This window comes from Chiloscyllium plagiosum, chromosome 13 (assembly GCF_004010195.1).
Source record: "Chiloscyllium plagiosum isolate BGI_BamShark_2017 chromosome 13, ASM401019v2, whole genome shotgun sequence".
Lineage (NCBI taxonomy): Eukaryota > Metazoa > Chordata > Chondrichthyes > Orectolobiformes > Hemiscylliidae > Chiloscyllium > Chiloscyllium plagiosum.
This window is the reverse complement of record NC_057722.1, coordinates 60,129,122-60,156,701: the sequence shown is the minus strand read 5'-3', so window position 1 is coordinate 60,156,701 and position 27,580 is coordinate 60,129,122. Positions and strand designations below refer to the sequence as shown.

The 27,580-nt window shown below is 39.5% G+C and overlaps 1 protein-coding gene across 1 annotated transcript in view; it reads left to right on the top strand.

Moving 5' to 3' along the window:
* Nucleotides 1-27,580, top strand: part of LOC122555635 (deleted in malignant brain tumors 1 protein-like) — a 122,536-nt gene that overhangs the window by 16,869 nt on the left and 78,087 nt on the right. The window contains exons 3-8 of the mRNA XM_043701633.1: nucleotides 4,055-4,366; nucleotides 10,918-11,235; nucleotides 13,244-13,558; nucleotides 17,481-17,795; nucleotides 20,429-20,740; nucleotides 25,108-25,422. Coding sequence (XP_043557568.1) covers nucleotides 4,055-4,366; nucleotides 10,918-11,235; nucleotides 13,244-13,558; nucleotides 17,481-17,795; nucleotides 20,429-20,740; nucleotides 25,108-25,422 — 1,887 coding nt within the window. The remainder of the gene's footprint in view (nucleotides 1-4,054; nucleotides 4,367-10,917; nucleotides 11,236-13,243; nucleotides 13,559-17,480; nucleotides 17,796-20,428; nucleotides 20,741-25,107; nucleotides 25,423-27,580) is intronic.

Here is a 27,580-nt window from a genome sequence, read left to right as displayed (position 1 = left end):
AATGATAGGAAATAGAGGTCATGGTCTTTTTTTTGTGTGGAGGTAAATTTGTAGCAGACCTCTCCACGGATTGTTGTTTGCATTTTTTAATTACTTAAATTAATAATCTAGATCTTGGTGTGCAGCGGACAATTTCAAATTTTGCAGATGATGCACAGATTGTAGGCTTTGTAACCTGTGCAGAGAACAGCATAGAATTTCAAACATTCATACATAATTTGGTGAAGTAACGGAACCTTAATGCGTATGTGCATAGATCATTGGATGTGGCTCTAAAGGCGAATAGAGGTGCTTATAAAGCAAACAGTATCCTAGACACAGAGTACAAGAACAAAGAGGCGATTCTGAACTTATATAAGACACTTCATTGCCTCAATTGGAATTCTGTCTCCTGTTCTGGGTGCCAAACTATAGAAAGGATATGAATGCATTGGAGCGAGTGCAGAAACAATTTACAACAATGGTTCTAGGAACCAGAAGCATCTGTGTGATGAGAGATTCAAGACATTTGTACTTGTCTTGGGGTGTGAAAGACTAACAGGAGATTTGAAAAATGTTTCAGAATCATGAGCTGGATTAGATAACAAGAAACGTTTCCCCTACATAAAAGGATCAAGAATAAAAGAATACAGATTAAATTAACTCATCAAATAATCAAGAGTAATATTTTGCACATGTGTACTTTGGATCTGGAAGTGCAATGAACAAGTGTTCAATTGTTGAATTCAAGAGAACTATTGATGATTATTTCAATGAAAACAATGTAGGAAGGTATGTGGAACAGGCAAGAGAATTCCACTCAGATATGATGCTCATTTGGAGAGCTTATGAACAGTCACCAGGATGAATGGGCTCCTTCTACATCACAACACTTGTGTGATTCTGTGCATTCCCATAGAGAGGAACTAATAATTGTTGGCAGGAACAACTCTTGATATTTTGAGTACCTCTTCAAGTCAAATTTCTCACCACACTTATAAATAGAAAAGCAAATCTTGTGTAACTGCTTCATTCTCATTTAGCTTGGTACTGTGCCATTAAATTTGCTTCAGATTTACAGTACTGTAGTTGGTCACATCACCGCTTCACTTTCTTAATTTCCTTTTTATGTTACAGTTATGGACCAGGCCAGACCTGCTCAAAACAATTCAAAGAAGTGGACCAGGCCCTAACTTTGCTAATTGTTTTAAGCAGGCATAACCTGGGTATTCCAGGATTGATGCCACTGGTCAACCCACTTAGTTTTAAACAAAACAATTTATTTACAGGATTACCAAATGAAACTCAAACAAAAGAGAACAGAATACCGAATACCTTATCCTATCTGAAAACCCAACAGACTTAGTGATGCGGTTCCAAATACTTTCAACAATGCCCATAAACACCCCTTGACACAAAAGGTAAAATCAAATACAGGTTCTTATAAGATAGAAGTCAGAGAAAGAGTACCTGCCGAGACCTGCTTCTTCAGGTCCAGCAGTTTTTTTCACACGACTGCTAAAAATCAAACTATACCAGAGTAAAGTTAAGCTGGGAGAACTTGCCACTCCCCTTTCATTGTACAAGTCCTTTTGAAAGCCTTCTGTCTGAGGCAGTATCTGTTAACTATTATTAAAATGTCTTTAAAACCCTTCAGCCCCAGACTTTTCAGAGTTTGTGTTGTTTAGGACTGCTTTGAGAAATTCTAAAGACAGTATTACATTGTTAAAACAGCAGCTCCATCACATTGCCCTTTCTGCTTTCTATCTCTGTCTAGGTTTTCTGATGTTCTGGGCCCTCAATAGCTGATGTAAGATTCTATTTTGCTGTTTATCCATTCCAATGCATTCTTCAACATCTAAGATCCTTTGTGAAGCCAAATTATGATGATAACTGATCATAAGTGACCTACAAAAAGATGAAGTGTATTATCACTAAACCATTAAACCGGAGATCAGACTAATATTCTGGGGACCTGGATTCTAATCCTGTCAAGACAGATGGTGGAATTTAAATTCAATAATTATCAATAGTGACAGCGGCATGGTGGCACAGTGGTTAGCACTGCTGCCTCACAGCGCCAGGAACCTGGGTTTAATTCCCACCTCGGGCAACTGTCTGTGTGGAGTTCCCAGTGTCTGTGTGGGCTTCCTCCAGGTGCTCCGGTTTTCTCCCACAGTCCAAAAATGTGCAGGTTAGGTGAATTGGCCATGCTAAATTGCCCGTAGTGTTAAGTGAAGGTGTAAATGTAGGGGAATGGGTCTGAGTGGGTTGCTTTTCAGAGGGTCGGTGTGGACTTGTTTGTCCGAAGGGCCTGTTTCCACACTGTAAGTAATCTAATTTAATAAATCTGGAATAAGAGCCGTATGATTATCATGAAATTATTGTCAGGATAAAAACATCTGGCCTACATGTGACTCTAGACACACAGCAATTTGGTTGATTCTTAACTTCCCTATGGAAAATTAGGATGGGAAATGAATGGTGGCCTAGCCAGTGATGTCCACATCTTGTGAATGAATAAAAAAGAAAATCTGCCCACGCCACCAACTTGTCAATGTTCATTTGGAGCTCCAAACAATTATTTACAACTATTCACTGTTCTAAATTTGAAATGCAAATTTGAAATTGTTTGTTGTACGCTACCATCCAGATTAGTGACATATATTTGGAAAATTAATGATCATAATATTGACTGCTTTGGAACTCCAGAACAAATGTTCCTCCAGCTCAATAGTATTAATTGACAATTACCTTGTGTTTCTTATCACTCAGCCATTTTTAAACCAAGTTGCCACTGTCCCTTTTATGCCATAACGCATAAATTGCTTCACAAGTTTGGTGTAGGGATATTGTGTCAAATACCTTCGTGAAATCCATATATACCACATCAACAGTGTTATCCTCATCCTCGTTCTGTTATCTCTTCAAAAACTTCCAGCAAGTTTGATAAACATTAGTTCATCTTTAAAAATTTATGCTGTTGTTTCTTAATCAACCCAGCATTTTCCAGGCAATAAATAATTCTATCCTGAACACTTGTTTCTGCAATTTTGTCCATCACCAAAATTAGACCAACAGATCTGTAATTACTGTGATAATTGTTACAACATTTGTAGAACAAGGCCAGAATGGTCTTCAGCCTTTTGTAGCCTCCCCCAATCCAGGGAAGACTGAAATATTAAGGCTACTGCCTCTGCAATTTCTAACCATCACTTTCTTCAAATTTCATGGATGCATCTCCTCCAGTTCTGCTGCCGTGTCAAATTTAAGTGCCAACAATGTATCAAAGACTTCACCCATTTCTTCACTTTGCACTTCTTTAAGCTGCGGGCACAACATCTGATAAAAGATTATATGTGTAACTTTCAACCTTGCGGAATGGACCGACCTCCCTGCTGTACCTTTATATAAAAATAATCTGACCTTTAATTTAAGCCAAGAAGAAGGTTAATTAAGTTTTGAATTAAACAGAAGAAGCAAGAACTTCAACTTTCTTACATGCAGCTTGAAAGTAGACATAAACAAAATACCCACTGTAAGCAATCAGTTCACTGTTTTGCACTGAAAACACTTTTGTCAGCTTTATTGAATTCTGACAGGATTCTAGTTGGGATATAGCTGCTACTCCAACCGTGCTTGGTCTGAGCCTCCATCTTCAAGCAGTTATTAGGAAACTATGCTGTCACCCCTGTTCATCCTCAGGTTCACTCTGTTGCCACCATGACTTACTTCTCCATGAATCAGTATCTTTATTTATGTTCTCAGTCTGTGTCTTACATTCTGCTTCACTGTGGTGACGCTATCTTACTGCGCACTCCTTTCAGTCTGTTTCACATTAATATTGACTTGATGCACACTGTCCACAGTCTGTTTCACAGTTATGCTGACTTTCTGCACACTTGTCCCACTCTGCACTTTGAAACAAATCACATTAATATATAAAGGAATGTTAATATTCTGATTATTAAATGCAACTATAATATCAAGTTTAATTTTTAAAATTGATTTTAAAATGATTATTTCAGATCATTATATGCTCGAATTATTTTTTCTCACTTTAAATGCTTAACAGATTTCAGAGATCTGAGGTTGGTGGGGCAGCTTGCACCATGCATCGGAAAATTGGAAATTTATTACCGAGGTCAGTGGAACTCTGTTTGTAGTGGTGTGTTGGATTCAGCTGCTGGGAAAGTCATCTGCAAACAGATTTTGTGCAGTTCATTTCATACATTAACAACTAGCCCAAACCCGCAAGAAACAGGTCCTATTTTACTGGATAGAATTCAGTGCAATGGAACAGAATCTTCATTGTGGGATTGTTCATTCACAACGTCCAGCCAGCAGACCTGCGAAACTGGGACAAGTGCAGTCATCTTCTGTAAAGGTATTTAATAATTGTTAATTCATGTTAAATATATTTGTTCATGTATTTTACTAGCTCACACGGAATCTTACAGGATAATGAGGCACCAGATGTTTTTTCAGCCAGCATTGTCTGGTGCAGGGAATGACGAGCAAATCTTACACCAATCTGATGGTGTCAAGGTCACAGGCCTTCCACTGGAATCAAAGTCTGAGTGGAGGATGTTGCATCCGTAGGAGCTATCAGCTAATTCGTGATCAATATCTTTTGCAAAACATCACAGAGAAGCTGTTGCATCTTTTTTTTAATAAATTCAGCCCTGGCTATGTGTGTTGCCAGCTAGACCACCATATTTTCCCATTGTTAAATGCACTTGAGAAGTGGCAGTGCTCCTACACATCTGTGGTCCTTGTCATTGGAGGATAGATGATAACAGTGTGTTGGTTTGCAGCAGATATGCACTGTCCAATGGACAGAAGGGCAAGCAATGCATTGAAATATCATGACCTAAAAGTTCCCTTCCAAGCCACATACTAGCCTGAATTGGAATCAAGTCGTAGTTCCTTTGTTGATGTTGCACCAAAGTCTTGGAAAACCCTTCCTCACAATGTAGGTATGCCTACACCCCATGAACTGAAGCATTTCAAGAGTCCTACTCACCCACCACATTCTCCAAGGTAAATAGGGATTGATAATGACTGTGACAATAACAGTGACACCCACAGCACATGTACTAATATAAAAAGTCCCACTTTACAGCCTGGAGGTCTGAACATGAATTCAATAACTTTTTGGCTTCAATGAAGATTGGTTGTCACTAAAATGTAAGCATATAATACTGCAGATTTGAATACAAACAGCATGACTTTGCATTGATAAGGTTAATTTGGCATTCGAAAAACTGACATTTCTTTGGCTCTGTCAGACAACAAAATTCCCAATATCATTTTAGCAGGTCATTTTTTTCACAAATCATGCACGTACAATTCTTTCTGTACAGTCTTCCAATCTCAAAGTTGGAGATGAATCAGCATTTATTACCATATTGACTTTGTACTACTCAATGCAGAATCTTGTGCCCATTTAGTTTGAGCACCACCACGATAGATGATCACCAGCTATTATAACTAGGTTCAATAATTATACAACATAACTTTTCTTCCCTCATGAAAGCTAACTCTGTCCCTGTCTCCAATCCATCACTAATTTCTTCAGGATGCCTAGCAAGCTATCCTCCTTTCTACTGTACGCGCTGAGGCAAAGTAATTATTGAACATGTCTGCCATTTCCCCAGCTTCAATGACAAGATCATCATTTCCAGTTTTCAGTGGGCCATCATTATTCCTGACTACCAACTTTCCCACAATGTAACGATAATATTCTTTTTTATTGATGTTGATGTCTCTTGCAAGCTTCATTTCTGGATCGTAATCTTCGGATTTCTGCCTGATGCAGTAATTTCCACGTGCAAATTGGCTTAGGGACAAGAAAATTAGTGAAGTAAACACGTGGCTAAGGGAATGGTGTAGGAAGGAGGGTTCCATTTCATGGGGCTTTGGCAACAATTTGGAAGGGGGAGATCTGTACCAATGGGACAGTCTCCACCTGAACTGATCTGAAACTAGTATTCTAGCGAAAAGGATAAATAAGGTGATCACTAGGACTTTAAATTGTGAGGCACGGGGCAGGGAAAGGGAAAGCAACAGGAAGTATGGTGATAAATGAAAAGGGAAGCAACAGGTTAGCATGAATGCAGGAAGCTTTAAGTTCAAGGCAGACTATGAAAAAAGCAAAAATGAAGGATAACTCAGGAGATATTAGAGATGCTGTGAATCATGACTGTAAGAAAGCTAGCATAAAGGCACTTTACCTGAATGCTCGAAGCATTCATAATAAGGTTGACGAGTTATCGGCACAAATTATCGTGAACAATTATGATTTGATAGCCATCACGGAGACATGGTTGCAGGATGGTCATGACTGGGAATTTAATATCCAAGGGTACCAGACTATTCGGAAGTACAGACAGGCATGCAAGGGAGGTGGTGTAGCTCAGATATTCAAGGACAACATCAGGGCAGTGCTGAGAGATGGCATAGATTCTGTGGAGCATGAGGTCAAATCCATTTGGCTAGAAATTAGGAATTCCAAGAAGAAAATGTCACTGACAGATGTAATCTATAAGCCACCAAATAATAACATCACACTGGGGCGGGCAATAAACAAGGAAATAACTTCTGCCTGCAAAAATGGTATGGCTATTATCATGGGGGACTTTAATCTGCATGTAGATTGGTCGAACCAGCTCGGTCAGGGTAGCCTTGAGGAGGAGTTTGTTGTGTGTAACCATGATAGTTTTCTTGAAAGTATGTAATTGAACTGACTAGGGAGCAAGCTTTCCTCAATCTGGTCCTATGTAATGAGACAGGAATAATTAATGACCTCACAGTCAGGGATCCTCTTGGAAGGAGTGATCACAGTATGGTTGAATTTAAAATACAGCTGGATAGCGTGAAGATAAAATCCAATACCAGGGTCCTGTGCTTGAATAAGTGGGACTATGATAGAATGAGGGAGGACCTGGCTGGAAACAGAGACTTTATGGTGCAACAGCTGATGAGCAGTGAAGGACCTTCAAAGAAATGTTTTGAAGTGCTCAGCAAAAGTATATTCTGGTGAGAAGAAAGAACTGTAAGAGGAGGGGTAATCTGCATTGGGTGTTTAAAGAAATAAGGCAGACTATCAAAGTGAAAGATAAGGTGTACAAAGTGGCCAAAAACTGAAGGAACCTAGAAGATTGGGGAAACTTTAAAAGCCAACAGAAAGCCACAAAAAGAGCTATAAAGAAAAATAAGATAGAGTGAGAGCAAAAAACTAGCACAGAATATAAAAAAAAGATAGCAAAGGGTTCAATAAATATATAAAATGAATAAGCGTGGCTAAAGTAAATGTTGGTCCATTGGAGGATTAAAAGGGGCAGTTAGTTATGGGATACGATGAAATGGCTGAGGCATTGAACAGGTATTTGCATTGGTCTTCACAGTGGAGGAGACTAACAATGTGCCTGTAAGTGACAAAGAGACAAAGGTAGGAAAGAACCTGGAAACAATTATTATTAAGCTAATGGAGCTAAAGATAGATAAGTCTCCTGGCCCTGATGGAATGCATCCCAGGGTACTAAAAGAGATGGCAGGAGAAATAGCAGTTGGGCTGGCAGTAATTTTCCAAAATTTACTGGACTCTGGGGCAGTCCCAGCAGATTGGCAAATAGCAAATGTGATGCCACTGTTTGGAAAGGGAAGTAGACAAAAAATGGGGAATTATAGACCAGTGATCTTAACCCCTGTAGTGGGGAAGATACTTGAGTGTATTATCAAGGAAGAAATAGCAGGGCATCTTGAAAGAAATTGTCCCATTGTACAGATGCAACATGGGTTCATGAAGGGCAGGTCATGCTTCACAAATCTTTTGGAATTCTATGATGACATTTCAAGCAAGGTGGACAATGGGGACTAAGTGAGTGTGGTGTACCTCGATTTCCAAAAGGCCTTTGACAAGGTGCCGCACGTGAGGCTGCTGCATAAAATAAGGATGCATGATGTTAGGGGTAGAGTATTAATTTGGATAGAGGATTGGGCAAATGACAGGTAGCAAAGAGTGGGGATAAATGAGTGCTATTCTGGCTGGCAATCAGTGACTAGTGGTGTGCCTCAGGGATCGGTGCTGGGGCCACAATCATTTATAATTTATATAGATGGTTTGGAGTTGGAGACCATACATACAGTGTCAAAATCTGCTGATGACACTAAGATGGGTGGCAGAGCAAAGAATGCAGAGGACTGCGAAACTTTGCAGAGGAACTTAGATACATTGATTGAGTGGGCAAAGGTCTGGCAGATGGACTACAGTGTTAGTAAATATGAAGTCATACATTTTGGTAGGAGTAACAGGGAAATAGATTATTATTTGAACGGGAAAAATTTGCAGCATGCTGATTTGCAGAAGGACCTGCGTGTCCTTGTATGTGAATCGCAGAAGGTTGGTCTGCAGGTACAACAAGTAATTAGGAAGGCAAATGGAAGTTTGTCTTTCATTGCAAAAGGGGTTGAGTTTAAAAGTAGAGAGGTAATGTTACAGCTGTACAAGCGGTTGGTGAGGCCACACCTGGAGCATTCCATGCAGATTTGATCTCTTTTCTTCAGAGCGGATGCACTGGCACTGGAGGGTGTGCGGAGGAGGTTCACTAGTTTGATTCTGGAGTTGCGGGGGTTGGCTTATGAGGAGAGGCTGAGTAGATTGGGATTATATTCATTGGAATTCAGAAGAATGAGGGGGGATCTTATAGAAGCATATAAAATTATGAAGGGACTCGATAAAATAGAAATATATAGGATATTTCCACTGGTGTGTGAGATGAGGACATGAGGGCATGACCTCAAGATTAGACGAAGCAGGTTTAGAACTGAACTGAGAAGGAACTTCTTCACCCAGAGGGTTGTTAATCATGGAATTCCTTGCCCAGGGAAGTAGTTGATGCTACTTCAGTAATCTTGATTCGTAATTTGTAATTTGTAATTCAGTAATTTTGAAAAATAAAGGAAATAAGGGATATGGTAAAAACGCGGTTAAGTGGTGCTGAGTCAATGTTAAGATTAGCCATGATCTTATTGAGTAGCGGAGCAGGTTTGAAGGGCCGGACGGCCTACTTCTGCTCCTAGTTCTTATGTTCTTCTGTACATTTAATAATCCATTTTGGTAGCTCTTATGACTTTGCTGGTCTTTGTATCTTTTAATTGTTTAAGACCTCTGTAAACAGCTCTTCAAATGCTGGTAGCAGAATTGAAAGTGAAATTCTTAATTGAGGGTCAGGTTGAACATACATTGAACAAAAAAAAACTCAAAGAACTCGAGATAAATCAGAATCATACATGGCATGTCTGGCAAATTTCACTTATATCTTGCTGTCCTCATCAATACATGTGTTATAATATTTTAGCCTTTGTTTTCCTAATACATAGGTGATCTGCCATTCAAATTTCATATCTGCCATTTGAATTTAAAATCTGCCGTTCGAATTTCATAATTTTTGTAGTAGTGAATTCCATAAGCGTACTACTCTTTAGGTGAAGAGGTTTCTCTTAATCTTAATCCTGCAATGTTTACCCCTTATCCCTAAATTATGACCCCTGGTTCTGGACTCCTCATAATTGGAAACATTCTTCCTGCATTTAAAGTATCTAGTCCTGTTAGAATTGTACAGTTTCTATGAGGTTCCCTCTCATTCTTCTAAACTCCAGAGAATACTATCCTAACTTACTCAAACTTTCCTCATTAGTCAGTCCTGCCATTCCAGGAATCAATTTGGTAAACCCTTGCTACACTGCCTCGAAAGCCAAAACATCTTTCCTTAGTTAAGGTGACCAAGGCTGCACACAATATTCCAGCTGCATCCTTTTTAATGCAATGTAGAATTGCAGCAAAACATCCTTGTTCCTGCACTCAAATCCTCTTGCTATTAAGGCCAACATACTGTTTGCCTTCTTTACTGTCTGCTGCACCCATGTTTTTATTTTCAGCAACTGGTGCCGAAAGACAGCTGCGTCTTGTTGAACATTTCCTTCTCTCACGAGTCACTGTCTTTTTCATGGAAAAAGGACATTTTGTTCTGACTCCTTGTTTTGTGTCTGCTAACCAATTTTCTATCCCAATTCCTACACTATCCCCAATCCCATTTTTAAAATTTTACACGTTAATCTCTTACATGGGACTTTGTCAGAAGTCCAAATAAACCACATCAATTGGCTTTCTCTGATCAATGCTACTAGTTACAACCTCAAGGAATTCCAGTAGATTTGCTAAGAATGATTTCCCTTTTGTAATTTCCATGCTGATTGTGTCTGGTTATATCACTGATTTCTAAGTGCTCTACTATAATATCCCTGATAATAAAATTTTCCCCATTACGAATCTCAGACTCACTGGTCTGTAATTCCCTGTTTTCTCTCTACCCCACCTTTTAAATAGCCAGGTTGAATTAGTCACCCTCCAATCTGTAAGAACTGTTTCAGAGTCTAAAGAATCTTGGAAGATGACTACCAAAGCATTAATTATTTCTAGGGACACTTCCTTAAGTGCTCTTGTATGTAAATGCTCAGAACTTCTGGATTTATCAACCTTCAATACATCAATTTCTCTTGCACCATTTCTCTACTAATACAGATTTGCTTCAGTTCTCCCTCTTATTAAATACTCTATCCTTGAACATTTCTGGGAAATTATCTGCTACCATCTTTGTGAAAGCAGAAACAAAGCATGAATTTTGTAATGGCAGGCTTTAGGTAACCAAATACAGATGCCAAATACATTCACCTGTACCTGTGTTTTTGTTTTTGCTGCTGTTTACCTATTATTTACATATCCATGCCATTAATTCTGTGATCTGCATGTACTGCTCGCAAGACAAAGCTTTTCACTGTATCTCAGTACACGTGACAATAAATTCAATTCAGTTCAATTCAATTCAGATGCCATAGTGATCACCTTTATTCTGAAACTGTCTTCTTCCATAACAGTGCAGCAAAGTGCAATTCTCCAGGGTGGAGGTAGCCCATGTGCTGGGACAGTTCAAGCCCGTAGCTTCGGTGTTTGGAACATTATCTGCGGTCGCATGTGGGATTTGAATGATGCTCATGTTTTATGTAAATACCTGGGATGTGGTGATGCTCTATCTGCATCAGGGAATTCTCAGTTTGCGGTTGGCAATTGGCCTGTGCTGAACTTTGAAATTGGCTGCAAAGGCAGCGAGGAAGATCCCTGGAAGTGTGAATTGAAGCAGCTGGCTCACAATAACTGTTCCAGAGAAGTGGAAGCAGCTGGTGTGGTATGTTCAGGTAACTCTCCTTCCTGAAATATTTGAAAACATGGAGCATGGTGATTTATTTCTTGTTATTGCATCAAATCATACAATTCTTTTGACAATATGCTATTTAATAGTACTGAAAAATATTCTACTGAGTTTGAAGGTTTTAGATTCTAAAATGAAATAAAATTCTCTCGACCATTTTCTAGATTTTAAAGCTATGTGTTTCACCTTTGTGTGGAAATTTAACTTGTGTCCTTTCATCAGGAGCATAAATGAGAAGGACAAACTTTCACTGATGAAAGATTAAACAGGTTGGATTAATGGCTTACTTTGTTCATAAGCCACAAATAAGTGCTCAGGTTCCAGCAGGAACATTTCTACAGCAACATGCCAAGAGCAGGTGATAATTGTGCAGCAAAAGTAAATTATTTCTCCATCTAGAAATCACATCTGGAAATTATCTGGAGTATTGTGTGCAGTTCTGGTCACCAGTCTATGGGAAGGACATGGGGGATTTGGAGATGGTGGCAATGAGGTTTACTAGAATATTGCCTGGAATGAAGTATTTAGCTAGTAGGAGAAGTTAGATAAACTTAGATTGTTTGTGCTAAAGTATCCAGGGCTGAGGGACGACCTGATAGACATCTATAAAATTATGAGAAGCATGGATAGTTGGAGTCTTTTTCTCAAGGCAGGAATGTCAAATACTAGGGGGCATAGGTTTAAAATGAGAGGGGGACAATTTAAAGAAGATGTGCAAGACAAGCTAATTATGCAGAGGGTGGTTTGTGCCTGGAACAAGCTGTGAGGGGAGATGGTAGAAACAGATACAATAGCAACATTCAAGAGGCATTTGGACAGGTAAATGAACAGGCAGGGTATAGAGGGACATGAACCATAGGCAGGCAGATGGGATTAGTTTCGATTGGTACTTGGTCAGCACAGACATGGTGAGTCCAGCCTTAGGTAACTTGGAAAGGGTAGATTTAAAAATGAAATGATGCCTTGCATGTCAAATCAAATTTCAGTTGCTGAGGTGGAGTTATAGATAATAAACAAAATAAAGTGTTGTCAGATATGAGAATACTGGCCAGTGCTGTAATCAAAGTTGGAATCCAATAGGTTTGGAAACAAAACAATCTTTCTGGCATCAAAACTTTTTAACTCTACAGTATCAACAGTAATGACATGAATTTTGAGAAGAGTTGTAGCTCAGGTTGAAGTTTTGGATGTAGGTTTGCTCGTTGAGCTGAAAGGTTCATTTCCAGACTTTTCTTTACTTTACTGGGTAACATCTTCAGTGGACCTCATGCAAAGCAATGCTGAAAATACCTGCTTTTTATTTATATGTTTGGGTTTCTTTGGGTTGGTGATGTCATTAGTATCCTCACTAGTATCCTCAGATATGGATGAGGAAGGACACCATTTCGACTGGAACAATACATCCATCCTCATCTACCACCCCCTGAGAAAAGGAACCGGAAGTGACTTCACCACAGGAAATAGCAGCCCCACAGGAAATGACATCACCAACCCAAAGAAATCCAAACATATAAATAGAAATCAGGAAATTTCAGCATTGCTTTGCATGAGGCCCACTGAAGATGTTGAACAATGTGTTGCTGGAAAAGCGCAGCAGGTCAGGCAGCATCCAAGGACCAGGAGAATCGATGTTTTGGGCATAAGCCCTTCTTCCTGAAGAAGGGCTTATGCCCGAAACATCGATTTTCCTACTCCTTGGATGCTGCCTGACCTGCTGTGCTTTTCCAGCAACACAGTTTTCAGCTCTGATCTCCAGCATCTGCAGTCCTCACTTTCTCCCACTGAAGGTGTTACCTAGTAAGGTAATGAAATGTCTGGAAATGAAGCTTTTAGCTCAGCGAGCAAACCTACATCCAAAATGACACGAAGTTGAACTTCATTTTGTACAATGAACAACAAATACAATAATAGTTCAGTTAAATCTGTCTCAATATATGCTTAGGTTGAAGGAAATTACCTGATAAAAACATTATTTCATCTTTTTAAAACAACAGGTCACAAGCAGCCAAGATTGGTTGGTGGAGTGGATGAATGTTCTGGAAGGTTGGAGATACAGAAAGGAATGACATGGGGGACTGTGTGCTACTCACATTGGGATTCACTGGATGCCCGTGTGGTTTGCACATCATTGAAATGTGGGGAAGTGATATCAGTACTCAGCGGGGCTCAATTTGGAGAAGGCAGTGGTCCTATATGGCAGGATGTCTATGAATGTCAGGGTAATGAGACAGTTATCTGGGACTGCCCCATTACATCAAGTAATCAAAGGAACTGCACACACAGCCATGATGTCAGTATAATTTGTTCTGGTAAGTGTTTCATTTCTTCTTATATTTAAATTCATAACCAAAACAATGAGTTTAAAACTGCCCATTTAATCTAGTAGACACAATTCACCTTTTCTCTTCACCTCTCACATTATATATGAGAAACATATGAACATAAAATCAAAAGTAGGTTCCAAAGTAAGTCGTTGAGCCCCGCAAACCTACTCTGCCATTCCATGGCTGATCTGATTATAACTGTAAAACTGTCTCTGCCTACTGCTGATATCTCTTCACTCTCTTGATTGACAACAACCTAACCACTTCTGCTTTAAAAGTAGTCAAAGACTCATTTTTCAATTCTTCAGGCAGAGAGGTCCAAAGACTCTCAGTTGAGACAGGAAAAAATAGTCAACACATCTCTGCCTTAAATGGACAGATTTTCTCATAAGAGGGAACATCGTCTCCATATCTTACCCGACAAGACCCTCAATGTCTTATATGTTTCAATCAAGTTGCCTCTTACTCTTCTAATCCCCAGAAAGCACCCGCCGAAACTGTACAATTTTTCCTTATAACACCCCCATTCTAAATATTAACCCAGTAAACCATCTATATATTAACTTGAACACATTTACATCCTTCCGTAAATAAGCTAACCAATACTGTGCATGTAAGTCCACTTGCAGTCTCAAGGGTGCATTACTTAAGCATAACCTTCTTACATTTGTATTCAATTTCTTTCCCAATAAGTGATCATATTCTTTTCTAAGTATTTTGTGTAACTCCACACCAACAGTTTACAACTCATGCATGAGTACACCAACATCCCGCTGCAGCTCAGCGCGGTGCAATCTCTCACCATTTAGACCATATGATTCTTTTTCAATCTTCTTGCAAGTTCAGAAATATTTAATTTAGAACCAAGAAATTTGCATGGATTGTAAACAACTGTGACCCCAAAATTTATTTTCATGGTTTTCTATTAGTAACATCCTGCCATCTTTTCTTATCCCTGTTATTAGTTTTATAATCAATTCTCAATCCAAAGAACTACATTACACCCAATCTGTGGTGCCCTAATTTTATGTCTTAATCTCCTGTCTGGGATCTAGTTGAAAAAAAAACTGTTGGAAATTCGAATATACCACATCCAGCAGTTCACCTTGTTTTTAAGTCGATCACATTTATTGAGTGGTTACTATCTGAAAGATGTGACAAATAACTTCTTCCAATAATTCCCCCAGGTTTTTCAAACATGATTTCCCGTCCATAAGTCAATCTTGATTCTACTGACTTATCGAATTATTTTTAAGAGTGTCATTACCATGTTTATAAAAAATAGATTTATGTAACTTCACTTTCTGATCCTATTTGGTGCTTGCTTTCATTTTGTCTTCTAATCTTGCTTACTACTTGTTTGACTTCCAGTTACCAAATATGTGTTCCCCCAGGATCCCTTCCCCAGCCAACCTAGTCTGAAGTGTTCACAACAGCAGCAGAAAATCATAGTATGAAATTGTTATCCTGATACTGATAAGGTGCAATACATTCATCTTATAAAGGTCCTTCCTGCCCCAGACTGGTCTCAAAGCTTGAAAAAGCCTGCAGCCTACAGCCTGCAGCATACTTGGTAACTGGAAGTAAAACAAGTAGTAAGCAAGATTAGAAGACAAAATGAAAGCAAGCACCAAATAGGATCAGAAAGTGAAGCCACATTAATCTATTTTTTATAAACATGGTAATGACACACTTAGGCGGCACGGTGGCTCAATGGTTAGCACTGCAGCCTCACAGCACCAGGGTCCCCAGGTTTGATTTCAGCCTTGGATGACTGTCTATGTGGAGTTTGCACATTCTCCTCGTGTCTGCGTGGGTTTCCTCCCAAAGTCCAAAGATGTGCAGGTCAGGTGAATTGGCCATGCTAAATTGTCCATTGTGTTAAGTGTGTTAGTCAGAGGGAAATAGGTCTGGGTGGATTACTCTTTGGAGGGTTGGTGTGGACTGGTTGGGCCGAAGGGCCTATTTCCACACTGTAGGGAATCTAAATCTAATGTAGGGAATCTAAATCTACAACAATTAATCACCAACTGCTCAATTGCTTGATCCTTCTATTCACAAGTTCAAAGAACAGTGGTAGTGGGAATAACTCTGATATTACTGCTTTTAAATTCTTAGTTTTAAATCTCACTGATAGCTTGCTTAATTTTTTTTTCAGGACATCACCCTTTTAATATCTATGCTATTGGTCCCAATGTGGAACATAAACACAGACTGTTCGCTCTCCTCCATAATAACATCATACAGCTCTGATGTGCCATCCTTGCTGTGGCACCAGGGAGACAAACTTGATTCTAGAGTCAAATCTACATCTGCTGAAACACATGCTCATTTAAACACAGATTGTTCACTCTCCTCCACAATAACATCATACAGCTCTGATGTGCCATCATTGCTGTGGCACCAGGGAGACAAACTTGATTCTGGAGTCAAATCTACATCTGCTGAAACACATGCTCATTTAAACACAGACTGTTCGCTCTCCTCCACAATAACATCATACAGCTCTGATGTGCCATCCTTGCTGTGGCATCAGGGAGACAAACTTGATTCTAGAGTCAAATCTACATCTGCTGAAACACATGCTCATTCCCATTCAATGGATACTCTAACACTATTGCTGTTGTTTTCTGCTTCCTCTGCAACTGTGCAGCCCGATCAACCATAATGACACAGATTTGTCACAGACTTGACTGAATTCCACTGAGAAATTATTTCTGTCAGTATTAAACAAAATGGAAAATGCCTGGACACACGCGATGTATCAAAGATGTTTCCATTAGTAGGAGAGACGAAGACCCAAAGCCACAGCCACAGAGTAAAGGAATGACCCTTTAGAATTGAGCTGAGGAGCAATTCCTTCAGGCAGAGGGAAGTGAATCTGTGGGACGTTTTGCTACAGAAGGCTATTGATGCCAAGTCATTATGTGGCTTTAAGATTTTCAGGGATCAAGGGTTATAGGGGAAGGCAGGAGAATGGGATTGATAAATGTGCCAGCTATGATTGAATAGCAGATCAGACTCAGTAGGCCCAATTGCCTAATTCTGATCCTGTATCTTATGATCTTATGGCAAATTATTTGCAAATGATATTATCTCAGAGTGATTCTCTTGCACTGCTTCCTTGATTCTCCTAGAGTTCCGAGTGGTTACCCATTCACTCCTGCGGTGTTACTACCTCCTTGAACATGGTATTCATGCCATTGCCTTGCATTTACCATACCTTTACAAGTGATTGATAAGAAGATTAAGGTACTAGTCACTCACCAATCCACATCTCACACTTTACCTCAATATGAACTAAATTCTGAAGAGTGAGAAAAGTAAGGAAGAGAAAGCTTTCCTCGCCCTCCATGAAATTTTTACATTCACTAAATTCACAGATTCTCATGTAATCTTAACTGTGCTCTAAACACTTAAACCTTTATATTTTCATGAGCCCAGATAAAAACAAAAGCACAGTCAGTTCCTCTACAGATACAGAAACTAGATTGAACGAGAAAGTTAATCAACTGATTACAGCAGCTCTGTACTGGAGGGCTGCTTACGGAAACTTATATTAAACTTCAGTCAAATGATCAATGCAGACAGCATTAGATTTTCAGAAAGAGATAGAACTTCACTCAGCACATTCTCAGCTCCTTCCAAAATACAAACTATACTCTTTTTTTCCCAACAAGTGTTCTTGAGAGTTTTCCACTCTGATTCTTCCACTGTGGTGCTTCAGCGATCCAGCGATCTAATGGATGAGAACCTGCTTCTGTGATCATTTCAGAGTTTCTGTCTCATTTCTTCATTTTCCTCATTAGAATTATTACTTTGTGCACACTTTGATAATTAATTGAGGTGAATATTTTCTAAGTGAATATTAATCAGCTTGAAAAATAATTATTGTTTTTGGAAAAAGGTCAAAAGGGACCACGGTTAGTTGGTGGTGATAATACCTGTTCAGGAAGAGTGGAAATACTGATGGGTGATACTTGGGGCACAGTTTGCGACACCTACTGGGATTTACAGAACGCAAACGTTGTCTGCAATCAGCTTGGCTGTGGGACTGCGATATCAACTCCTGGTGGTGCATTGTTTGGAGAGGGAGATGGTTTGATATGGATGCATATCATTGAATGTAATGGCAATGAAATGCGTTTGACAGATTGCCCCTTTGTATCCTGGGGGCAACATCGGTGCACACACAGAAATGATGCTGGTGTCATCTGCTCAGGTAAGGAATCCTTCATTGCCTTGTATCAACTATTCTCATAATTATATGATCACATATTTGCACATTGACATGTGCAATTGGTTGTCCTGTTTAAGTTATATATGAGCATGAACTGAAGGACAGCAGAGTGACCAATATATCAGAGTTTTCTATCTTGCTTCACTTTTTGCTCATTTTCACAAGAAAGTAACATAAAACTATTGAACACTTCCTCTGAAGGGTGTTGCAGAAGGTATAGTGAAACAGCTATAAATCTACACAGTCTTGGGTGCACCTGATATGATATTGATGAGTTTACACCCTGAATTTTGTTGGAATCTGAGTTCCAGATATGTGGTGTAACTAATCCATGTATTTTGCAATCAACCTGTTTAGAGATATCACTGCACACCTCTTCAGCAAGTGAGACTTGAACCTGGGTCTCCCAGCTCAGAGGTGAGAACATTCCCACTGCTCCACAACAACCCCTCAAATTTTGAGATGTCTTCTCCCAAAGAGACTTTCCTGGCTCAGAGATGAGGGCATTACTACTGCACAAAAGAACTTCACTACTAATTTTCAATACAATGTGCTTAATCTCAGCTAGATGTGAGCACATTGGAGTGAAGTGTCTGCTCCTGAAAGTTACAAATTGATGAGCACACCTCCTGCCCATGTGACCATATATAGGTGTGAAGTGAATAAAATAGGCTGTGTGGTGGACAGTGATGAAGGTTATCTCAGAGTACAATGGATCTTGAACAGATAGGTTAATGGGCCGAGGAATGGCACATGGATTTTAATTTAGATGTTGCATTTTGATAACTGTGCTGTGGATGTGCCAGTGTTGGACTGGGGTGGACAACGTTAAAAATCACACAACACTAGGTTGTGATTTTGAGCATTTTGGTCAGGCAAACCAGGGCAGGACTTAGACAGTTTATGGTAGAGCCCTGGGGAGTGTTGCTGAACAGAGACCGTAGGGGTGCAGGTACATAGATTTTTGAAAGTGAAGTCACGGGTAGACAAGATGGTAAAGAACACACTTGGCACACTTATATTCACAGGTCTGTGCATTGAGGGTAGGAGGTAGGATGCCGCGTAAATGAATTGGTGAGGTCACTTTTAGAATCCTGCATTCAATTCTGGTCTCCCAGCTAAAGGAACAATGTTATGAAACTTGAAAGTGTTCAGAAAAGATTTACAAGGATGTTGCTGGGAGTGGAGGGTTTGAGCTATAAGGAGAGGTTGTATAGGCTGGGGATGTTTTCCTTGTAGGTTTGGAGGCTGAGGGGTGACCTTGTTGAAGTTCATAAAATCATGAGGGACATAGATAGGATAAATAGACAAGGTCGCTTTCTCAGAATAGGGAAGTCCAAAACTAGAGGGCATATGTTTACGGTGAGAGGGGAATGATTTAATTGGGACCTGAAAGGCAACATTTGCACGGAGAGGGTGGTACATGTATGTAATGAGCTGCCAAAGGAGGAGGTGGAGGCAGGTTCAATTACAACATTTATAAGGCATCTGCATGGGTACATGAATATGGGCCAAATGCTGGCAAATAGGACTGGATACGTTTTGGATAGCTGGTCTGCGAGGACAAGTACGACCTCAGGGTCTGTTTCTGCGCTGTATGATTCAATGAACCATGACCCAGTCCAGACTAGGTGTATGAAACTCAGTGTCAAAGCACTCTGGGAACAATATATAGCATATGGGATATCACATAATGACAACATATCTGCTATAGATTAATTGAATACAAGCAGTGTTCACAGGGCTAAATTTGCGAAGAAGGTATTCATTAACAATACTTTTATGCTCTTGTAGTGAAAGAGTGGCTTGATTGTGACTTTTAATATTGTGAAAACAACAGATGGTGAAAATAAATATTCTTTTACTAGCTCGCGAAAGAATCTAAGACAAAGAGACATTAAATTATTATCACAGCCATTCAGGGAGGAATAAGCGAAGAAGCATTAATTCACCAACACGTGGAAGCGTGAATCTCCTTCAACCCCAAACTAAGATAGACCAATGGATTCCAGCTATCATGGCAACTTTAAATGTGCATATCCCTTGAAAGATTAAAAAATTGGAAAGTAGTTGCTGTCTGAAAGTTCAACTGACAATATATCTCCCTGACTTCAATTTGCTTGCCTGTAAAGACATTGTCCTTCTGAGCACAGCAGCTCAGAGTGAATCTTTTGAAACATTAATCTTTCAGAATATCTTTATCTTGCAAACCGGGGCTACATTCTCTATTTGCTTTCTATTCTCAGTTTATTAACTCGGCAATAGATAAATCGCACAATAAGATTAATGGTCATATTTTATGTTCAGATGATGCCGTTTTAAGCATTGTATGAACAGTTATAAAATTGCACTCTGATAGGTGAAGATTGGCAGTTACGACTGGCAAACGGAGACAGTACTGTCCGTCTGAGCACAGCAGCTCTGACCGAGTCTTTTGAAACATTAATCTTCCTCGCGATCAATTGCCGGCTACTTTCTATTCCTGCTTTCTATCCTCTATTCATTAACTGGGGAATAGATAAATTGTGCAATAATTAATGGTCATAATTTATGTTCAGTTGATGTCTATTTTGAAACATTGCATGAACGTTGATTATAAAATTGCCTTCTTACAGGTGAAGATTGGCAGTTACGATTGGCGAACGGAGAGAGTATTTGCGAAGGCCTTGTGGAGGTTTATTATGACGGTGTTTGGGGGAGAGTGATTGACACTCAGTGGAATTTCAATGAAGCAGAAGTGGTGTGCAGACAGCTGAAATGTGGCTCTGCAATAAGCATTTACAACCAATTGAAGTTTGGGAAAGGCACCGGACCGACCTGGATCAGTAATGTCAGGTGCAACGGAAGTGAACCCTTCCTTTGGAATTGCACTTTTACAAAAACGGAGCAGTCATCAATTGGAGATGACGTGGGAGTGGTGTGCTCTGGTACGACCTTCTTTATTTCCTCACATGTAACCATTGTTCTGCTGCCAGCTATGGGATAAAGACCCTCAGAGTCGATAATTCTATTCAAGAGAAATGTATGGTTTCAGACTGTGTCTACAACTTTGAAGTTGTGATCTGCTGTGATTACAGCACTGATTCATACAAGGGACGCTAGCTACATTAAGAGTGAGATATGTTTACGAGAATAGGGCGATTGTCTTTGATGAAGATGGCTGAGAAGAGATGAGAAGTATAGAACTGTTAGCCTGAACAGGCCGTTTCTATCCTGTAAACACTTTGCAATAGTTATGCAGCATGCAAAGAAATGATAGGATGGGATATCTCAGTTATCTGTAAGAAGAATAAAGTGGTTATGGTTGAGGATTTTAACTTTTCAAACATATATTGGGACTACCATTGTGTTAAGGGTTCAGATGTAAAGGATTTTTTAAAGTGTGTGTAAGAAAATTTTCTGATTCATGATGTGGATGTACCTGCCAGAGAAGGTGTAACACTTTACCTCCTCTTGGCAAATAAGGCCGCACAAGTGACTGAGGTGTCAGTGGGGAAGCAATTTGGGGCCTGTGTAATAATTCTATTGTATTTAAAATACTGATGGAAAAAGGATAGAACAGATCAAAAGGTTAAAGTTCTAAATTGGAGAAATTTTGATGGTATTAGGCAAGAACTTTCAAAGGTTATTTGTGGGGGATGGTTAGAAAATGGAATGGCTTCAAAACTGAGATTATGAGAGTCCAGAGACAGTATGTTCCTGTTAGGGTGAAAGGCAAGGCTGGTAGGTATGTGGAATACTGGATGACTAGAGAAATTGAGGTTTTGGTCAAGAAAATGAAGGAAGCATATGTCAGGTACAGACAGCAGAGCTCCAGTGAATCCTGAGAAGACTATAAATGCAGTAGGAGTATACTTAAAAGGGAAACCAGGAGGGCAAAAAGGGGACATGAGATAGACTTGTCAAATAGGTTAAAGGAAAATCCAAAGGGATCTTATAAATACATGAAGGACAAAAGGGTAACTATGGCGAGAACAAGGCTGCTCAAAGATCAGCAAGGCAGCCTATGTCAGGAACCGCAGGAGATTGGGCAGATACTAAACAAGCATTTTGCATCAGTTTACCATAGAGAAGGACATGAAAGATATCGAAAGAGGTGAAATAGATGGTGACATCTTGAAAAATGTCCATATTACAGAGGAAGAGGTGCTGGATGTATTAATACACATAAAGATGCATAAATCCCCAGGACCTGATCAGGTGTATCTTAGATCTTAGAACTCCATTTGAAGATAGGGAAGTGATTTCTGAGCCTCTTGTTGACATACTTGTATCATTTGCTAATCACAGGTGAGGTGTAGGAGGACTGCAGGTTGGTTACCGTGGTGTTACAAAAGGTGGTAAGGTGAAGTCAGAGAACTTGGTCATCCTGACATCGGTGATGGGCAAGTTGATTGGAATTTTGGCAAATAGTTTTAAGGAAAGGTTTAAGGAGTTTTTTGAAGAAGTAACAAAAAGGATTGATGAGGGCAGAGTGGTGTACGTGATCTATATGTATTTAGTAAGGCATTCAACAATGTTCCTTATGGTAGACTGTTTAGCAAGGTTAGATCACATGGAATACAGAGAGAATAGCCATTTAGAAACAGAATTAGCTCAAAGGTAAAAGACAGAAGGTCATGTGGAGGATTGTTTTTCAGACTGGAGGCCTGTGAACAGTGGTGTGCCGAAGGATTGGTGCTGAGTACACTGCTTTTTGCCTTTATATAAATGATGTGGATGTGAACACAGGAGGTGTAGTTGGTAAGTTTGCAGATGACACCAAAATTGGTGATTTAATGGACAGCGAAGAAGGTTACCTCCGTGTACAATGGGATCTTGATCACATGGGCCAATGGGCCAAGGAGTTGCAGGTGGAGTTTAATTTAGATAAATGTAAGGTGCTGTATTTTGGAAAGGCAAATCAGGTCACTTGAAAAATGTCCATATTACAGAGGAAGAGGTGCTGGATGTATTAATACACATAAGGGTGGATAAATCCCCAGGACCTGATCAGGTGTATCTTAGATCTTAGAACTCCATTTGAAGATAGGGAAGTGATTTCTGAGCCTCTTGTTGACATACTTGTATCATTTGCTAATCACAGGTGAGGTGTAGGAGGACTGCAGGTTGGTTACCGTGGTGTTACAAAAGGTGGTAAGGTGAAGTCAGAGAACTTGGTCATCTTGACATCAGTGATGGGCAAGTTGATTGGAATGTTGGCAAATAGGTTTAAGGAGTTTTTTGAAGAAGTAACAAAAAGGATTGATGAGGGCAGAATGGTGTACGTGATCTATATGTACTTAGTAAGGCATTCGACAAGGTTCCTTATGGTAGACTGTTTAGCAAGGTTAGATCACATGGAATACAGGGAGAATAGCCATTTAGAAACAGAATTAGCTCAAAGGTAAAAGACAGAAGGTCATGTGGAGGATTGTTTTTCAGACTGGAGGCCTGTGAACAGTGGTGTGCTGAAGGATTGGTGCTGAGTACACTGCTTTTTGCCTTTATATAAATGATGTGGATGTGAACACAGGACGTGTAGTTGGTAAGTTTGCAGATGACACCAAAATTGGTGATTTAATGGACAGCGAAGAAGGTTACCTCCGTGTACAATGGGCCAAGGAGTTGCAGGTGGAGTTTAATTTAGATAAATGTAAGGTGTTGTATTTTGGAAAGGCAAATCAGGTCAGAACTTACACACTTAATGGTAAGGTCCTGGGGAGTGTTTCTGAACAAAGAAACCTTGGAGTGCAGGTTCATAGTTCCTTGAAAGTGGAGTCACAGGTAGATAGGATAGTGAAGAAGGCATTTGATATGCTTACTTTATTGGTCAGAGCATTAAGAATAGGAGTTGGGAGGTCATGTTGTGGCTGTACAGGACATTTGGAATATTGTGTGTAATTCTGGTCTCCCTCCAATCAGAAGGATGTTGTGAAATTTGAATGGGTTCAGAAAAGATTTACAAGGATGTTGTCAGGATTGGAGGGTTTGATCTATAGGGACAGATTGAAGGTGAGAGAAAAAGATTGAAACGGCATTCGAGGGGTAACTTTTTCACACAAGTTAGTGGTTTGTGTGTGGAATGAACTACCAGAGGAAGTGATATATGCAGGTACATTTACAACATTTAAAAGAGATTTGGACAGAACATAAATAGGAAAGATTTAGAATGATCTGTGCCAAATGCTGGCAAATGGAACTATTTTATTTTGGGAAATTTGGTTGGCATGGAAGAATTGGACAAATGGACCTGTTTTCAAGCTGTATGACTCTATGACTGATCCAACTGCATGTAAATCGCTATGAAAGTACATAGCAAAGAATTCCAATTGTTTGGGCTACAAATGTTTCTGTGTTGTGCAGTTGAACAGTGGAAGGAAACAAAACACCCAACTGAAACATTGGTAGCAGTCTGTAATTAAAACTTGACAAGTTTATGTTTTATAAGTGCTCATTGGAAGTAATATTTTTACTATAGGTGTGTTCAACTATTTGAGGGAAATTTAGTGCTGTTCAGCCTGACCAGTACATCCCTCAACCGTCAATGAGTTTAATCTCTATGCCTTCAGCACAACCTGGCCAGCCAGTAAGTTGTCATGCAACCTTTAGAAACATGGCTGAGAAAGACAAGAAATGTCATTTGTACTATAACATCGATGTGAGGAGACTGGATTTTAAAACTTGCAAATATCCTTTTAAGCAGGCAGGTTCAGATGGAGTCAAGATTAGAGTGGTGCTGGAGAAGCACAGCAGGTCAGGCAGCATCCGAGGAGCAGGAAAATTGACGGTTTGGGCAAAAGTCCTTCATCAGGACCACTCTAATCTTGACTCTAATCTCCAGCATCTGCAGTACCAACTTCTGCCTAGATTTAGTTGGAGTTCAGTTCTGCATCATAAGGGTAGCCATTACTCTGACCTGCTGTGCTTTTCCAGCACCATTCTAATCTTGACTCTAATCTCCAGAATCTGCAGTTCCAACTTCTGCCTAGATTCAGATGGAGTTCAGTTCTGCATCATAAGGGTAGCCATTACTTTACACTCTTCTTTCATACCCATGACTAGCTGCAGTACTGTAATATTTGAATTGTGAATAGTTGCAAATTACATGGTTAAGCAATTAGTTTTCATTTTGAAAGTGACATAGGAATTGATTTCAGAAAAAAAAGGAACAACTAATTGACAGAAATATAACTCACTGATTGTTGTAAGGAAATTAATGTGAAACAGACCATCATTTTCAAATAAATCCACTATAAGGAAAGCAGGAATTGTTTCCTCCACCAGAAACTGTCTAATTATTCCTGTTCTGCAGATCATATTCAGATAAGATTGGTGGATGGTGGAAATCGCTGTGCTGGAAGGGTGGAGCTTTATTCCAATGGAACTTGGGGAACAGTGTGTGATGACTCCTGGGATTTAACAGATGCCCAAGTTGTCTGTAACCAGCTGAAGTGCGGACAGGCTTTAAATGCAACAATTTCCGGTTGGTTTGGTCCAGGCTTGGGGCCTATTTGGTTAGATAATGTGAACTGCAGCATGAATGAGTCTGTTTTATGGGAATGTCTGGCTGGGCCATGGAGTGAGAGCGACTGCAATCATAAAGAAGATGCTGGAGTTATCTGCTTGGGTGAGATGTACTTTCAAATAGTGTATTTGCATGGCAATAATACAGGAATCTAACAAACATGAGTTGTAGATATTTAGTCATTGTAATCAAATTGTACATTTTTTTTGTTCAGTGCTGTCAGTAATATAGGAATGGCCCTGGTTTGCTCACATGAAAGCACAATGTATAATGAGAGTGCAGCAGACAATTGGGTATCTTCTAAATTAAATGTTTTGACTTAGATCTTATTTTAAATGGCCACCTGGACAACGTTAAGTAACAGAGTTGACACTTAACAGCCCCAGTCCAAGATGCAAATGGTTTATTCATATGTATGAGGGGAGCTGCTCAAAGGCTCTGCACCAAGTTGCAACTAGTAATGAATTTTATACATAAAATACAGTTGCACACTCCATTCCGGTCAATAACCCATCTATCACTAACCTAGGTGCACATCTGTTTTAAAAAATTCTCAAGGTCAGAGTAATGAATTTTATACATAAAATACAGTTGCACACTCCATTCCGGTCAATAACCCATCTATCACTAACCTAGGTGCACATCCCATCTTCTAACTCCTAAATAAATGTTTAATTAAGGTTTTTACATGAAAAGCCTTAAACAAAGTACAATTTTACTACAGTTAAGCAAGATAAAGTTTTTCAAAAAGTACAATTTTACTACAGTTAAGCAAGATAAAGTTTTTCAAAGCTGAATAAATATTTTCTGAAGCCAATTACATATTTTCATAATAGTCTTCCATTGTAGCTGAAAAAAAAACAAAGGAACAACTAATTGACAGAAATATAACTAACTGATTGTTGTAAGGAAATTAATGTGAAACAGACCATCATTTTCAAATAAATCCACTATAAGGAAAGCAGGAATTGTTTCCTCCACCAGAAACTGTCTAATTATTCCTGTTCTGCAGATCATATTCAGATAAGATTGGTGGATGGTGGAAGTCGCTGTGCTGGAAGGGTGGAGCTTTATTCCAATGGAACCTGGGGAACAGTGTGTGATGACTCCTGGGATTTAACAGATGCCCAAGTTGTCTGTAACCAGCTGAAGTGCGGACAGGCTTTAAATGCAACAATTTCCGGTTGGTTTGGTCCAGGCTTGGGGCCTATTTGGTTAGATAATGTGAACTGCAGCATGAATGAGTCTGTTTTATGGGAATGTCTGGCTGGGCCATGGAGTGAGAGCGACTGCAATCATAAAGAAGATGCTGGAGTTATCTGCTTGGGTGAGATGTACTTTCAAATAGTGTATTTGCATGGCAATAATACAGGAATCTAACAAACATGAGTTGTAGATATTTAGTCATTGTAATCAAATTGTACATTTTTTTTGTTCAGTGCTGTCGGTTATACAGGAATGGCCCTGGTTTGCTCACATGAAAGCACAATGTATAATGAGAGTGCAACAGACAATTGGGTATCTTCTAAATTAAATGTTTTAACATAGATCATATTTTAAATGGCCACGTGGACAACGTTAAGGAACAGAATTGACACTTAACAGCCCCAGTCCAAGATGCAAATGGTTTATTCATATGTATGAGGGGAGCTGCTCATAGGCTCTGCACCACGTTGCAAATAGTAATGAATTTTATACATAAAATACAGTTACACACTCTATTCCGGTCAATAACCCATCTATCACTAACCTTGGTGCACATCCCATCTTCTAACTCCTAAATAAATGTTTAATTAAGGTTTTGACATGAAAAGCCTTAACCAAAGTACAATTTTACTACAGTTAAGCAAGATAAAGTTTTTCAAAGCTGAATAAATATTTTCTGAAGCCAATTACATATTTTCATAATAGTCTTCCATTGTAGCTGAAGCCTAAACTTTATAATCCGTCCTGACTGAATGGCATGTAATACCCTGGTTGGTCAGGAGGCGCAAGCCCTACCCCTGACTTCAGTAAATCATCCTAAGAGTCATATCAGGCAACTGGTTTTCAAGTTGGACTGTGTGCAGGCCCTGCGCTATCTGTCAGAGTTCAATATGCCTCATAGTATCCTGACTTTGATCAGCATCACAGACTTGGTCTCCTACCCTGTTTACCAATAAACTCATTTTTCAGGTGCAGATAGGCCTGTGTAGTTTCTCAAGGTCAGGGGTTGGGGGGAGAGGGCACATTTTGAGGAAGGTATTTTGTTGCGTCTTCC